The sequence below is a fragment of the Leptidea sinapis genome, chromosome 23 (genome assembly GCF_905404315.1).
Source record: "Leptidea sinapis chromosome 23, ilLepSina1.1, whole genome shotgun sequence".
Lineage (NCBI taxonomy): Eukaryota > Metazoa > Arthropoda > Insecta > Lepidoptera > Pieridae > Leptidea > Leptidea sinapis.
In genome coordinates this window covers 12225703-12243062 of record NC_066287.1, presented here as the reverse complement: position 1 = coordinate 12243062, position 17360 = coordinate 12225703, and the positions used below count along the sequence as shown (strand labels likewise).

General features: G+C 36.8%; 2 protein-coding genes across 2 annotated transcripts in view; both read left to right on the top strand.

Annotated features, from left to right (window-relative positions):
• LOC126971109 (myotubularin-related protein 9) overlaps positions 1-17360 on the top strand; it is a 339153-nt gene that overhangs the window by 222490 nt on the left and 99303 nt on the right. The window lies entirely within an intron of this gene.
• The window catches only part of LOC126971118 (heparan-sulfate 6-O-sulfotransferase 2), a 140162-nt gene that overhangs the window by 23499 nt on the left and 99303 nt on the right, over positions 1-17360 (top strand). Inside the window, exon 2 of the mRNA XM_050817272.1 lies at positions 7312-7548. Within this exon, the coding sequence (XP_050673229.1) occupies positions 7312-7548 (237 nt within the window). The remainder of the gene's footprint in view (positions 1-7311; positions 7549-17360) is intronic.

Below are 17360 nucleotides of genomic sequence, written 5' to 3'. Positions count from 1 at the left end.
TTTATATTCAAAGTGAAAAGAAACCAAGGTGCGTGTGAACAACTCAATCTTAATAAATGCATTTCTAGAAGATAAAGAGAATAATTAAAGTACGAGTGACAACCCTACGCGTATTGGTTCAACACATAGTTACAGGGGTAACTTTTATTGCAAACTTGTATTTCATTTTTGGTGCGGAAATGGTTGTGTGAAATGTTTGTTGGGAATTCACTGTGTACCCAATATTGCTTGGGACGTTTAACGCGGTTTGTTCAAAGTTTTGCGTTAGAAAAATTTATGTTTGCAATGCGGGTAGTTGATAATTGTTCGCTTTAATGTCCTTTCGTGCTTTCTATGATCTAGATTAAAAGTGAAACCAGGATTGTATTCATAGATATTAAATATTTAGTTACTTTTGAGACAGCTGTAACAACTAACCGACTTTTTTGATAGTTCCTATGTATTGTCGACTTAACTGTTGAATCCGTTGGTTTAGTCAACGCGTTGTACGTGCAATATTCGTATCTTTAAAGTTAAAATTTCATTAGGGCGATTTTATTTTGTTGATGTTGATTGAGACTATCAAGCTAGGCTACGAAACCCTCGCTAGGGAAAAGTTGGCTCCAGAGCCAACTGAGCGAGTCTAGTCCAGACTAGACTCGCTCGGTAGTTATCATAGACTTACAATATACTTGCGTATAGACAAACAAATCGTGCGTAAGAGAAGAGCAACTCTAACAGACCACCTCTACAGCAAGATAGCCAAGTCGTTAATTGTCAGTTACTATTTAGTATAGTATAGTCAGATAGTATTTGAATATTAAAAAATATACTAGCTAACTCAGACATTGACAAATCCATATTGGTCCCGCGTGATAGTACTCAGGGGAAAGGGGTGGGGGTGTGTTTGCGCATGTTTAAAAGATAATCCACTAACACCCACGGCGGTTTAAACGGAAGGTGTGTCAACATTATCTCAAGCTTTTTGTACGCGACTGTATATACAAAAAATATTAATATTTCTTCTTATTTTACCGCCAAGTTTGTTCTACATATACCGAAACCGAAAAGAAATTATAACTGGTAAACTTGACGTACATCGTACACAAGATGAAGAGAATCCCGAGTGTTCATCTCATCACTCACCTTCGATTCGCAGACGATATCGTAATCATGACAGAGACATGCTCGATGGCCTCAATACAGCTTCCTAACGAGTAGGTCTCAAAATGAACATGGACAAGACGAAGATCATGTCAAATGTCAATGTCGCACCTATTCTCATAACAATTGGGAACTGTACTCTCGAAATTGTCGACAAGTACGTCTACCTCGGACAAACAATCCAGTTAGGCAGGTCAATTTCGCGAAAGAGGTCACTCGTCGAATCCAACTCGTATGGGCAGCGTTCGGGAAGCTCCGTAAAATCTTCTCGTCCCAAATACCACAGTGTCTGTAGACGAAGGTTTTCAACCAGTGTGTGTTGCCAGCGATGACTTACGGTACGCAGTCGTGGTCGCTATGAGCCTTATGAGACAGCTCTTGGTCGCTCAGATGGCAATGGAGAGGGCTAGGTTCGGAGTTTCCCTGCGAGATCTAATCAGAAATAAGGAGATCCGTAAGAGAACCAAAGTCACCGACATAGCCAAAATGATTGCAAAACTGAAGTGGCAGTGGGCAGGGCACATAGTTCTACGGACAGATGTCCGTTGGGCGCAGTAAAGTCCTCGAATGGTGACAACGTTCCGGAAGACGTAGTGTTGGTAGGCCCAGTTGGATGAGGGCAGCGCAGGACCGATCGACGTGGAAATCTTTGGGGGAGACCGTTGTCCAGCAGTGGACGTCTTCCGGCTGATGAAGATGATGATGATGCATTCTTCGCTCATTGATCTGAAATAGTTCCTTAGCGGTCATCGCAAGCCCTGCCACAGATGCACTTCTGTCTTTGAGCGTGCGTCCCTCCGAACGTTTGTACGTAGTTTCCTTAGGTACTGTTTTAGCTTATATATATAATAAACTATGGTTGTGCCAGCATATAACCAGCGCGTCCACAACATTTTTGACTTTGACAAATGGCACTAAGCACACTATGGACGCAGCTTAGCATTCTGTTATGTATTCCCAAATAACATTTTTTTTATTACAGTAAGGGACGAGACGAGCAGGACGTTCAGCTGATGATAATTGATACGCCTATCCATTACAATGCAGTCCTGCTCAAGATTCTTGAAAAACCCAAAAATTCTGAGCGAGACATACGATGTTGTTTCATTTGCCCAGTAATTTCACTAGCTACGGCGCCCTTCAGACCGAAACACAACAATGCTTACACATTACTGCTTCACGGCAGATATAGGCGCCGTTGTGGTACCCATAATCTAGCCGGCCTCCTGTGCTAAGGAGCCTCCCACTGGTAAACATGCAAGGTTCCCATTACAATTTAGATTAATCAACTCTTTCTTGTCTTGTTAGAGTTGGTTTTACATTTTGCGAGTGTATTTGATGTTTGCCTACTATTAACGAGTCCTTAATCAATGTTGCTTTTACTGTCGCTATAGTCCCCTCGTAAAGTGTATTATTTCATTTGTGCCTTTGTTTAAAACTTGAAATTAATGTAAAGCGTTCGTGTTTATTATAACAATTAATGATCAACACTTAAGTTTGTTTAATGTTAAGTTTTCACGCGAGAATTTACAAGAAATTATTGACCTTTACTCAGTAATATTCATGGACGTTCTTAAGTCACGGGTCACGAACCCATGATGTTTGAATATTATTTAAATTTACCAGTGGGAGTCTTTTGTGCACAGCATGCTTGTGTCAGGTACGCAGTAGTGTCCAAGCATTATAGTGTTTCGGTTTGTAGGGCGCGGTAGCAATATTAGCTATATTATTGGACTTAAAATAAACTAGTGTTAGACAAACAAAGCGTGCTAGAACATCTCTATCGGAGATATAGCAAAGTAGAAAAGCGGATCTTCTGTTACTGTAACCGAATTTGATTGAAAAGTCGTAAACTGTCAGCCACTCTAGGTATTATTTTTAATATTAATGTATTACTTAACGCACACATTGACAAAATTAGTCACGTATTATCGCGCTGTCGTGTCATCTATACACTAGTACATTCTGTCTATTGGGCTAATGAGACAATGACTCAAAGGGGCAAACGCAATTGCATTGCCGATCAGAATTTTGAGTTTTTCTTGAATCCCTACCGGCAATAAGCGCGAGCCGAACGCTATCAGAGAGCCGAGATTAAAAAATATTTTACTTTAAAGCGTCCATATAACACAGAGTGTACGGACTAAAATTAAAGTATAATTAAAATATTATATGCATAATAAAACTAAGAATGTATTGTACGTTTGTGTGTGTGTGTTTTGTCTATAGTGTAGAGCGCAGATAACGGTAACGGGCAAATGTTTTAAATTTATCCCCACATTACTGTGCGACGCGGACGGCGAGGGTATCCTGAGAATATCTCTAGCACTTTTCAGTGACGCTTGCTTTACATGAATTATCATATTAATCTACTTATATGTACTTCTAAATTGTGAGTCTTCTACCGCATCTATCACGGGAATATTCCTAAGAGCTTTTTGAACTGATTACTGTCGCCGAAGTCTACCTTCGCGCGTCACTCCACAAATTAGAATATCATCCCGTCCCATCTGGATGTGGTGTTCCTTCCCAGTGCGGTATTCAATGGACTTTCTTCCACCTTCAACCAAGCTGTGGAATGAGCTTCTTTGTGCGGCTTCCGATACGATACCATACGGGTACCTTCAAAACGAACGCGTACCTCCCTTAAAGGCCACTGATGTGATCACTTAACATCAGGTGATCCGAACGCTCGTTTGTCCTCCTCTTATTTAAAAATTACAATATATCTAATCAGTAGAACCTTCTGTTGATTATTACCTGTACCCGGAGTAAGATTCAAGGCAAAATTTTATCCAAATGTTTTCAGTTTTCTTTAGTGTTATTTCCTCCAATATTTGTCTTTAAATAATACGACACGTGTTTCGCATCACCATGAGGCATCTTCAGGAGATGTTGACTCGCCAAACTCTGGCACGAGACATTTTATGTTGGACCAACGTTTTCATTGATTATGTTATTGAAAACTTAATCGGGATGTGGTAGAAATTTACGACAATTTTAAAGGACTCATCGTTGCGAAAAATTATAAAAATATTGTACGAACAAGAAAAACTTAAATTCACAATTTTGTAACAAACGAACACAACGCGACGGTAGATATTTTGGTAAGTCCACTCGTTTGCTATTAAAACAAGGACATGCCGAGTACCGCAAAAAGTACTGCTTAGCAATATCTTATCTATTATCAATTTATCAGTGTCTATTATCTATGTCGTGTCTATCAGTCCGATCATGATAATTAGTTCCAGATCATTGCACTATCGACGTACCGGTCAAAGTTACATAGGTTGTGCTGATTAGGCACTGTTCGCAGATCCGGTTTGAATTGGAAATATTTATGTGCATTATTACTAGAAGTAGTGCTCAGAATCCCCGTCGATGTGCAAAGACTTAGCATTTTTATCGCATTTTTTCCAGCGAGTGCACTAGATAGCTGTTTCATCTAATTTCTACCGCCGAGTTCTAACAATACATTACACTCCACAAAGTAACTTATTATTGGATGTCACGTAGACTTGTTTGTTCTTTTTTGTATTACAAAAGTAAATTTTAAATACGAAGTATTTATAGTGCTGTTCTGATCTTTAGAAATCATTGACGCAATCGCAGTTATCTGTTGTGACTTATTTTAGGTCTTTTCAATGAGTTTAAGGTGATTAATTTTCTTCTAGAAAGTTGAATATCATGAGCTATTGAATACGTTTCTATTGCACATAAACTTGAGTATCTTTATTGCTACAATGTTAGTTTCTCTTTCGCTTCATGAGTAATTTTAAGCTTGCGGGGAGTGTTCGAGCACTTTTGTCTTTGCAGTATATTAGTAGCTTACAGATTGTTTAGAATAAGTCGCTTTTAAGTGATATCCCTCGCTTCAGGGACTAATACAAATTTAATTTACATAATTAATCCCAGGAGTGTTATCCCTTTAAAGTAACAAATCGTTTAGATTTGAAAGAGCGACATCTCAAGTCAATTTCATTGGTCGTTACATATTTGTCTGAACTACGTATAAGTTATCTAAGGTTTTATTTATAATATGTACATAAGTATCCGAATACGAGTTCAGTGCATATTCCTAATCCTAATCCCAAAAGTATCCAACGTACCAACAATTTGTGTTCAGTTCAAAAGTGTGTAATGTTTGTAACGTTATAACACGCCTATAGGCGTTTGGGATCGCTTTAATAAGATTTGTGTAGACAATGTTAATAATTGTTATAATGTATCAGCAGTGGACTAGAGAATCACATCACATGTTCATTACATTTACCAGAGGGAGGGTTTACCACACCGGCGCCCTATGTGCCGTCAAGCAGCACCGACATCTACTGTACCTAGTAGGTACAATGTGCCAGCATGTTAATATTGTGATAAACTAACTGAAGTAGGGAGGGTAGATATAAAAAGAACATTTGTTTACTTTACAGTGCGTAAAAGGGCTTCCGTCTCTTCACAGTTTTTGGTCACTATCCACCTACATACAAGGTATTTTCTTAATATTTTACGGATTAATACTACTAAAACCATAGACCAAAAATATACTAGCGAATAAACTTAAAATGTGAATAATTTTGATATGCGAACGCAATTCGTTAACTTGTTAACACAGCGTTAGCTAGTGGTTTAATATTCAAGATACTAAGGACCAAGCATGTCACTTGCCTTGTCAATCAAAATCGGTTACAGTATCAATAGATTAGGTATTCTTTTCTATCTTACCTTTTCTCTGTGAGAGATCTTCTCTCTCTCACGCTTTGTTCGTCAAGTTTCGTGAGCCATTATTAACTTTATTTATCTAGTCATCTAGCTCTCTATACCAACACCAGGAATCGTGAGTAAAGCTGATACAATTAAACTCTATTTAGGTTGGTCATCAATATATGATGACAAAACACTGTCAGTACAATGATATTTCTGAAGTTTTCCGAATGTCAAGCAGCCTTGCAAATAAACGCGGGAAATGTTATGCCTCCGAATAATCCAATCAAGCAATATCTATTTGTAAACATTTTGCATACTCTTAGTTTATTCTCGGGTATAAGTTTATTTGTAAGACCGATAACGTTTATTGACAATAATTGTGTAAACATTATTTGGATTGAATTTAGTCTAACAATGTTCCGTAGTACAAAAATGAGTTTTCTATTCTATTCTATGTTTGCTTTAATTACTAATCGAGCGAAGGCTACGTGGGTAGCGTTAGGAACGTGCCAGGGGCCTGATTGCGACCGCTTTAATGGCCGAAGGGCGCTCTGCCCTCTTCATTTGTCGAACAAACAAAGTGGGGCCCTATCTTTGACCTCGGCGCCCTCTGAGTTAATGTTATGATGAATAAGGTGAACTTTTACGACAGTTTAGTCGACTTTGTGTCGCTTTAGAGGTTATCTCAAACTCTCAGACGCTTAAATAAAATTATTTACTTATTGGCGTGATTTTAACGAGTATGTTTATGATTTGGATAACATGCTTGAAGCATATTTTTTTAAATTTAGAACAAACGAGAATATTGTTCACCAGATGGTGAATTTACCGGCGTAGTTCACCAGTGCGGTGCCATACTCCCGTGAAGCAGCAATGTGCAAGAATTGTTTATTGTGTTTCGGCTTGAAGGGTTCCGTAATTAGTCAAATTACCGCGCACGCAAACAAAACGCGCACAATTTACGTCTTATAACTTCTTCCGGTTGTGTCTTTAATATGATATATAGCTATGAATAATCGAATGCCGCTGCGTCCCGCGAACTCGTACCTTTAGGCGTTTTTCCAGAGACGAGACCTACCAAGATCGTTATTTAACCCCAAAAACCCCCGCGTTGTAAATTGCATCCATATTATTAAAGCCGAGATACGCAAAATATAGATACAAAAATTACTCGTCTAATATAATATTATAAGCGCTATGTTGGCTACAATCACACTCAATATAAGAATGACTGAATAACCCATAGATACATTACCTAAGTAGACCTCTATGCATTTGCCTGTTAAAGATATATTTTCCAAGTAGAGAACATTATGATAACGGTCTCTTAAGTACTCCATTAAAAACGTGGTCCATTAAAATGTAAAGCAAAAACAAATAAATTATCCACTTCCCGAAACATAATGGGATTGTGTCCGTATTATAAATGGCGATAACGCGATGACAGTAACGAATTGCTTTCAGGTTTGCGCCGTGTCCCAGAGGGATAGAGTGTCGGAGCCGCTCGCCCTCTCATATGCGGAGGCCCCTGGCCGACCGCTGCCTGACGTCATAGCTCAGCCGGGCCTCTCGTACGACGAGGTCCTCCATGACGACTTCAGGTTCGACCTGAACGCTCATGACGTAATGGTCTTCTTGCACATACAGAAGACTGGAGGCACCTCATTTGGACGACATCTAGTTATGGATCTCGATCTTAAGGTATGTTTAAATTGAATTTTTGCTGCAATGTTTTTTCTTAAATGCGTTATTTACACTGTAGTAATATATCAATCTATCTAACTCAAGCTGTTCAGTTATTTTTCCGCTTTTACTTTATAAATTATAATTAGTGCGAAGATATACTATCCACGTGGAACATCCGTTTTAGGAGAATGTGCCCCCACCCCATTTCACGATCTATCTGCTACATCTCTATGTTACTATGATGTTCACGAGAGAACTATATACTTATGAAGGAGTGTTACACTGTGCCATATCATGACCGTGCTATAAACATACCAGGTAGGGATAGAAACACATCACAATCTGCTACAATCTTCTAGAACGTACCAGCGAATCACACGAAAATATTTGGCACGCGATAGGGGTGTAATCTTATTCTTTTTACAAATAATATGATTTGCCTGACACGATCCTAGCTTCGACTATGATACGTTGTAGTGGGTAGACGCGTTTATGGGGGTATATACCGTAAGGTGAGTGGTGCCCCGTTCTGGATGACTGGTCGATCCTATCATGGGTATTCTATCATCAAAGGTATAATTTAGACATTCATGAGTATCGAAATTTGGTCTAAAGGAATAAATGTTTTTTGAATCCCATGAGCAGATGAGATTCACATGTTCGGTCGTTCCACGTTCTGTGTTAGAGCTTGCAGTTACTCTCAAACCCCGGTCCTGACTGTCGTGGTCTGGTCTGCTGTGTTGATCATGTCTCTATGTAACGTAATACAATACAAAGAAAACAGAAAGAAAACGCGTCACCGCTTTGTGTCTGATAGGACACTGATGCATTATAATACTACAAGACTATAGACTATTTAAATTGATTATGTACATTTACAATCGTACTTTGATCGACCATGTTATTTTAAAATATTATTAAATAAACTCTTAGCTCTAACCTTTGCTAAAAAGCAAATATTTGCTTTTTACACTAATAATATTTGAAAAACAAAATTTTATGAACAATGTGGGACTAGAACTAGTTGGTTAGAGCACTGGCACGGAACGCCAGAGGTCGTGGGTTCTAGTCCCGCATCGTTCATAAAATTTTGTTTATCAAATTTTATTAGTGTATTAATCCCAGAAGTGAGAGTTATCACTTTAAAAACATAACAAATTGTTTAAAAACATAACAAATTATTTGCTTTGTTGACGACTTGTAATTTTTTGCGATATCGTTGGCAAGGTTCGTTTCAGGATATTCCTCAACGATTCTTAAGTAGTAGACTAAGCTAGATGACAATAAATTTTATCCTCCCGTTGAACATTTTCTATGCAAGTCTACGAACACAATAGTCGCTTCTCCCAGTATAACGTTTATTACATAGTCAGTTAGGTTCGTCGACTACAAAGAGAACGCCATTAAAACTTACAAGCACCCTTTTTTCTAGTTATAAATTACGCTGAGTTGGCCACTATATAAGTCGAGTCAGCATTTTGGCACTTGAACAACGGAACTTTTAGCTGACGATTTGCATACATTTACTTATCTATCTAGACATTCCGCTATTATCTTGTATCTGGAAAGCGCTTCTGTAAACTGCTTTAAAGTCGTTCCTTTGTTTGCTAATGTTGTTTTGTGTACGCGATCCTTTATTGTATTTCATTGTTCTTTTAGAACTTTGCGCAAGATCTAAATGTCAAATAAAATTCGCTAAAACTCCCGATGGAATTTATCTTATCTTAGATTTTCTGAGCCAATGAAAATAGGATGCTTTTTTGTAATATTTTAGCTAAATCTATATCAAACACTCGCTGCCTGCAGTGCAAAATAAATTAACGGTAGGCGTAAACGTAGACAGTAAGGTTTTATTACCTAATATATATATATAATATAATAATAATAAACCTTCTTTAATATTTTATAATTTTATTCGGTTTAGAAATTTAATGAAGAGGTAGATTAAGCGTTGCCTTAAATGTATCATTTTATTTACATATAGATTTTCATTGCATGAATTTGGATATCGTTTCCGAGGTTGTCGGGGTGGCACTAAGCAGTTTGGGATAGTTTTTGAAATCCAAGTAAGTAAACTCCAGTCGTGACCAGCACGAAACACAAAACTTTTTCGGCCTTACAAATAAACTTGGTATCAAGTTATAATTAAGAATAAACCAAGAATATGCTAAATGTTAACGAATAGACATTTTGCTTACGATTAGTTTATTCGAATGTATAACGTATACCGCGTTTATTTGCAAGGCTGCCTGACATTCGGAAAACTTCAAAATTATGATTGTATTGTCAGTGTTGTCAGCAATATGCAAAATGTTGGCTATATGTCATACATATGACGTTATAAAGCCTAATAAACTAATCATAACAAAAAATGTCTATTTGTAAACATTTAGCATATTCTTGGTTTATTCTCAGGTGTAAATTTATACCAAGTTTTATGTAAGGCCGTTTATGATATAACGATTAACTTGTGCTATGTTCGTTGCTATAATACTTCATCAAACCATTATGTAAGTTGTTTTTTGTTTAAACAAGTTAATTTACAATACGACGGAGGTATTTTAAAAGATGCTTCATGAGTCGTTTAAAGACGACTGTTCCAATTTACAATAATTTACCAATTGACACCCCATAAATAATTGCATCAACTGCTATCATCACAATAATCATTGTTTGTTAAAATTAAATTGCCTGAATTCCGCAGTTGATCAGATCCAATCAAACTGAATCTGCGTCTATGTTTTCATCAATACTATGCTAATGTTATGCCGCGTGTGCGAACTGCATCGTTAATATTAAAATCATCATGTCATATTGCTGATTGAGTGTGCCTCGTAATGGTATGCGGCTATTGTCTGCTGCAATTTGAATTTTCATTTTCCACTAGAATATTCTCTTCTATATACGTTGTGGTTATCACAGTTTTGGATGATCGTGTTGAGCTTACGAACCAATTTCGTCTTTAGTGGCAATTTCTTATTGCATTTCTTATCTATATCTTATAATATCTTTGCGACATATTCAGTGAAGGGGTACCTAATCTTTATGCAGTACCCACTACCAGTAACATACCTACATAACCATACTGTTATGTCTCGCGTTTGGGCACAGGTGAAACAACGGTTGTTGAATAAGTTGCACAAACCAGGTACTCTCATGGTCTTCAGCGCCACAGATCTACTTCAGTGTGTTACAGCTTCCAGAACGGTATCTCAATACGTGATCCGTGATCGAGTGTATTTTGTTACTGTCAGATAACACACACTTGATTGTGATTTACGTAGGTATTGGTCTCCTAGAATACGGACTTAAATGCCAATACCAATCTATCAAAGAATCCTAAGTGCACGTCTTTCATTCGTAGGTACTGGTTGCGTGATAGAGCCGGAATGAAAAGGATCAATATTCTTTTCAGACATTTCTGTTGTTCCGGCTGATTTCCCGGGAGTATTGGATATGGTTTTCACACGTGTTTTGTTTTAAATACCGACTGATATATTTATCATAAGACTTTATTCAGATGTTGTATTTCAATATTATATTGTTTCATTTTATCAAATGAAGTGATATACACATATAAGGACGTATCATTCGCAGTCTGATAGCGGAAGGGAAAAAGTGTGCTTAAAGACAATGTAAAGCACGTTTTTCTCCTTCGTCCGAATTGAATCTAAACTGAATATATATTTTACATTGCTGCTTATTGACCAAGAATATTTTAAACAACTGTCGAAGCTTATTATGTTGTAATTTGTGGCATGTCCATACTTCGTGTTTGTTTTTATAGGAGGTGCATTGCCTATAATTATGTATATTAATTACTCAGTGTAATCGAAAGCGTTCCCCTAAGTTGTACATTATCAATGTTCCTGTACAGTCGTGTGTGTGTCGGCAACTCCCGACGTGTACAATTAACGTTCGTAAATCAGAATGTCACACAATTGATTGGCAGCACACAAGACAGACCGCGGTTCTGCGGTTTACTTCAAATGTGATTCACATTTCGTGTACATTCTTGTTTCATTATATGGTGGACTGAGATTTCGATTCGCTGTGTAAGGCCACTATATTTTTATTGTAGGTATACGCCGCGGCAATCTATTTTAGGGGTCCATACCCTAAAGGTGGAGTCTGACTTGTACCGTATGTTTGTAATGTATCATCAATGTCAGACGTCTACCCAAGCATCCTTTTTTTTATTTGTTGAAATGATTTGCATGAGTTAAATAAAATTTGTGGGTTTCCTTTGTAATTGTCGATAAATAAAAGGGTTCTTTCGATGTTACTTATTGAAAATCGTGAGGAAAAATGAGGTGGTTCGCGCTTGCAACTTGCTCCCGCGACGACGTGACGTGCACTGACTGACTTGTAAAGTTGTAACTTGTAATGTAACACTCAAACGGGTTCGCTAGAAACCGACAGTCGAGTGGAGCACGCGGTGATACATTACAAACTAACGTTACAAGTCAGTCATTAGTTTCTGTTACAAAAACGCGATGCGATACATTACAAGTCAGTTTTCACCTTATGAGTAACTAATGATGTATGTATGTAACGATGGCGTTACATACATACATCGTTAGTACAGACCCCCATAACATATCGTTGGAAAGGTCAAAATCGTGAAAAAAGAATGAGAAAAGCTTAAAATCGTAAAAAGTGTTTCTTGGTGATCGATATTGAAAAAAATCCGTGTAAAGGTTCAAATATCATATTTTGAATTTAGTAAACAACTGTTATGGGGACAGTACAAATAGATCAATTATTTATTATTAAAAAAAACTAAATTTATAAATAAAATTTACTTAGTATGTGGAATCTACAAAAACGCTGCCTTTTTAAATAAAATGAACATTACATAAAAAGCTAAAGTGGCGGCGTGACGCTTCAGCGATCCACATCAAGCAGGATGAAAGGTATTTGAAGGCAGATTTCGCTTTATCAAATTTAAACGTTGAAATTTTTATGAAAATATAGTGAGGACGCGGCCTACATATGAAATAGGTAACGAAGTGCTATTGGACTAAGAGCTGGTGAATTAAAAATACATATTTGTAAGATAGGATTATATTCGTCTCCTGACAATTATAACGTGTATAGTTATCTATTTTTATGTATGTTGCTTATTTATCTTACTTCAGATGTCATCCGCAGGGCGTTTGCTGTACTTATTATGTAAGATGTCTTATTAATTAAACGTTCTATTTCTGCCTCAGTTCGAAATTACTAGTTACTTCCAGTTTATTCAAGAAGTATTTTTTTTATTTAAATAGAATAGAATGGAAAAATCTTTATTTAACGCCACACACTTATCTTATCTATAAATTACATATTACAATGCTAAATCACATTACAGAAGAAAAAAAAAATTATATATACTTAATTAAAGAAAGATGAAAAATAGCAATATAATATTTAAAATATCAATTTTCATATGAAACAGGTAGAGAAAATGTGCGGCGCGTGATTCATTGCTAAAAGGATCTGACTCAGTTGTTGAGTGCTTGAGACACCAACACACCACTGGTTTTCAGCAGCCCCTCGTGACATTTGGAGTAGACAGTAATTATTGTAGTCTGGGCATTGTTATAAATTGGTATGCAATATATATGTATTTGTATAGGTTGGTATAGTGTGCTAAAATATTTTTATACTTAATCTTATTAAGAATGAATACATAAATGATTATTAATGGGAAAGGGTTCTGTATATAATATGTAACTACAATTAAAAATACATAGAAAATAAAATAATATGACATAAATGTTATGAAAATACATAGTTGTTTCAGGGATACAATACACAGTAATTATATAAATAATTTTCTTATATTTAAATGTAAAGTTTTTAATATTAAGTAAATTATTCCAACACTTGGTGGCATTGTATGGGAAACTTCCCCTGAAAGCTGCAGAGTGATGCCTAGGCACCACTTATATCTGTGAGTCAGACCTGGTTTATATATTCGTTGCGCTGCGTTGTCCTAACCATTCCAGTGTATTATACAAATAATAAGGTGTTTTGCCGTGTATGGTACCGAATAGCAGGGTTACCAGATAAAGACGCCTCCGGCCTTCTATATTTAGGATATTGGTGTCTTTCAGTTTCAAGTAAGGAGTAATGTGTTGTCTGGGCGGAATATTATTTTATATGGATTATATTCGTTTAAGACCGTTGCTATGGTTGGTAACCCGTGAACTTTGATAGTCTAGATATAACTCTGTCTGGCAGCCCCAATGCGTTCAAACATCAACATCTTTCATGGACACACTACGATCAAGTCAATCTTCGTCAGACGAAAGATTACGGACACGCGTCCTGTCCTGAGATAATTCTCTAAATAAACTTCCTTAACTCAAGCTGTCAGGCATACAAGCTTTTTAGCTATTTCATTGTTGCCTTTCGATCTAGTCGGATACCAGATCAGGGCCAAGTCAAGTACGCCTAGGTCGACCTTCACCACCATTCCATATTCGCTAATTTGAAAAATAAATAGGAAATTAGGGCATGGGGCAGTACACTACAAAGCTAATATCACACTTATATCTGCTTTCTGTAGGACGAGAGAAACGTCCTCGATTTGTTAATCAAAATAAAATTGAAGCCTATTGTATTTATTAACAATATGTTAGCGTTACCAAAATAATATTAATTTTAATTTTAATATTTGGTGGATTTAATTATAAATGTAATTGTTAAATGGCAATAATCTATTATAGTGTAAAATGTAGACAGTCAACTGTTAACATCAATATAATATGTCGTTGTCAGTTGAACACCAATATAGGCATTTAAATTGTATCACCGGTATGGGGTGAGTATTGTTAAAATAGTTTTGCGAAGATTGCATGCATCCATCTAAAAAAAATATATTATAGAATATGGTGCTATTATAAGTTACAAGCTCTTACGCGTACACAACGATAGCTTATTATAGTCCGTACAATGACACAGCGAAAATGAAAATGGCTTCATTCTTCCGAGAAATGTAATGTCACGCGATTTTTTGAGTTGACGCGCTTGATTGAGTACTTTACCGTTCACGGGAGGGTACGAAGGAGGGGTCTCGCGAAAATTGCTTGCCACGCTTATGAAGTACTTGTGGCGAATATTAAACGTACAGGATGTTTGCTTGCTATAATTTTAGTGCTGTCTGTGATATCAAACTAACGACTTCCTATACATATACACTACATACGACTAATTACGTCGTATAAAGTAAAACCGAAATATGGGACATGCCACAAATAACACCATAATAACTTATTAATATTAATTATTATAAAAATAACGTATTATTAATAAGCTTCGAGTGCTACATCTATACATTGCCGCATTTATAACATTTATTCAGTTTCGGTTATGTACATTTTAGAACACGATTGTGACAGTTGACACACGACTAAGGAGGAAAGTGTGCTTACATTGACTTTAAGCACAAGTGCCGTTCCGCTCAAATACATTATTTGTACACATATAAGGACATATCATTCGCAGTCTGATTATATAGAATGTCATTGGTTCCGCTATCAGACTGCGAATGATAATGTTCTTATATATGTATAGAAAGTCATTGTCGATCCGATAAAAAAGGCATATAATTTAAAATTGGCAGTGTGACGTAATATTTAAAAAAGCGGTGTGTGCGACCATACGACAGAAGTGAAAACTTTACCAATGCGATGATATTACGAAATACGAATTTTTTTTTTGTTCTATATTTATGGAGTAAATGCTCTGGCTCATCGCGGTTGTATGTCGCCGCGGATCTACCTCACCCATAGGAGTCTAGTTGCAAAGGCTGAATCAAACTATTGTTGCGCTTTTAAATATCGTTACGCTTGATAGTATTCTAATAAATTTCGATTATAATGAACATAAACACTAGGAATATTATTGAAGTAAGGTGAAGGACACTGTCTTCTACAGATTATGACCACAAGTATGGCATATACACTCACCTAAGGAGCCAGCAACGCTTTTGTGACTCCTCTAGTGTGTCAAATGACGTGAGTGAACCCTTATTTGGTTCAGATGATCTGCAGTCAACTCTCACATGCTTGCCCTCTGGCCACTGCATACTTAAAGGTCACTTGGCAAAAATAGACCTCAGTGAATCTGGACTATAAAGATTTTGCCAAGAGGCCTACGAATACCCTAAACATATCCATCTGAGTGAATAAGCGCTGACTCAAAGCTTTCAATATCCATGCAGAGGACCTACCCCACTTGTGTCCCCTGAGGATACTACGCCTCTTAAATGTCTTAAAGGCGTGGAGGATGTGATTAAGATACAATTAAGAACTCCGATTATGCAAGGGACTAATTTCTCTAAACGTTGCCCAACTACCTCATTACAACGAGCATAGTCATCACTAGGGCGTGCGTCCGAGAACGAGTAGGGGGACAATAGACCTACAGATTTAAGTGATCATTTCCATAAATTTTAATTTGCCGTTAATAATTATAAGATTGAAATAGATTCGAGACAAAGCCCACTGAAATGAAGCAGTGTGTAGTAGTTATTGCTGAGTTAGAAGTTATTGCTCGCAACATTGTTCACAATCTATTCCATTGGTCACAAATAAACCGTAGTCGTAAATTTGTTTGTATTGATTATTATAATATGCTTGTTTGGCTCGCTAAATAGTCAACGTGAACTTAAGTCTTTCTCAGCATGTTACAATAAGATGAAACTAAGTAACAATGTACTACTACGGTATGGATAAACAAAGAAATGTGCGAGAGAGAACATCTCTAAGAGAGATACAGCAACATTTTGATTGACAAGTCGTAACCAGTATCTAGGTGTCGGAGTCAAAAGCTGTTCTGGCTCAAACATTTCCCATAGAGTTATATTGGAAATGAGGTTTGTTCACTTACAAAGTACCAACAGGAAGAAGATACGCGAAGGACGAGTGGTTCGTCACTACGAGTAGTTATAGAATATAGTCTATAAACATGTTCAATTAAGAATGCTGTCATTATTTTGATTTGGATGACAATTTACTCAAGTTGTCATCGTAACGGACAAATAAAGCAAAGTTGACGAAGTGGCGGGTATAGCTAGTTAAATATAGCAGCTATCAATATACAGCACACGTTAATCGCTAATATTATCATACGGAACGGTGCAAAACAGTTCAGCAATTAAGATAAAAAACGCGATATCGCTGCTATATTCGCGTGCGTGACCGATGTGAGGTTATATTAAACATCTTACATAGTTGTACAATTTTATCAGGAAGTGGCCGTTAAATCTTTTATAACGAGTGCTCGCTCTGCAAGTCTCATAAAATATTGATTCAGCGTTCGTTACATTATGTATTCAGCGCAGCGCACCTTGTACTTTGTTCGTGAAAATCTAGTGTATGACTACATCTAAAATTCTCTGGTATCTTTGGCTCGGATGAATTAGTTCGCGTCATACGCCGCAGTGGCCTGGTTTCAGAATTCAAAACGAGAACGACCTGGAAAAACGAGTAGGCTCTTCGACCGAAGTCTTCCTTGCGTTCCGCACTGAAGGGCAGAACGGCACCTTGTTACTATTACTCAGCTGTTTATCCAATTGCCATCTCATAAACCGTAATTTGACAGATGTAGACAGCCGACATTTTGTGTGTATTTGTTGTTGTGTATTTGAAGGGTATTATTTAAACTTTATTATTGATGCAATTTTTCCTCCATGGACATCATGTCCAGTCCTCATGTTTAGGTTCTTTTATAACTTTCTTTGGAAAGAACAAAAGCATCATCTCTCGTTTGTTTTGTTGTGACATTATACCACTTTATTTTCTCAGTAAGTATAACAATATATTATTATTTAT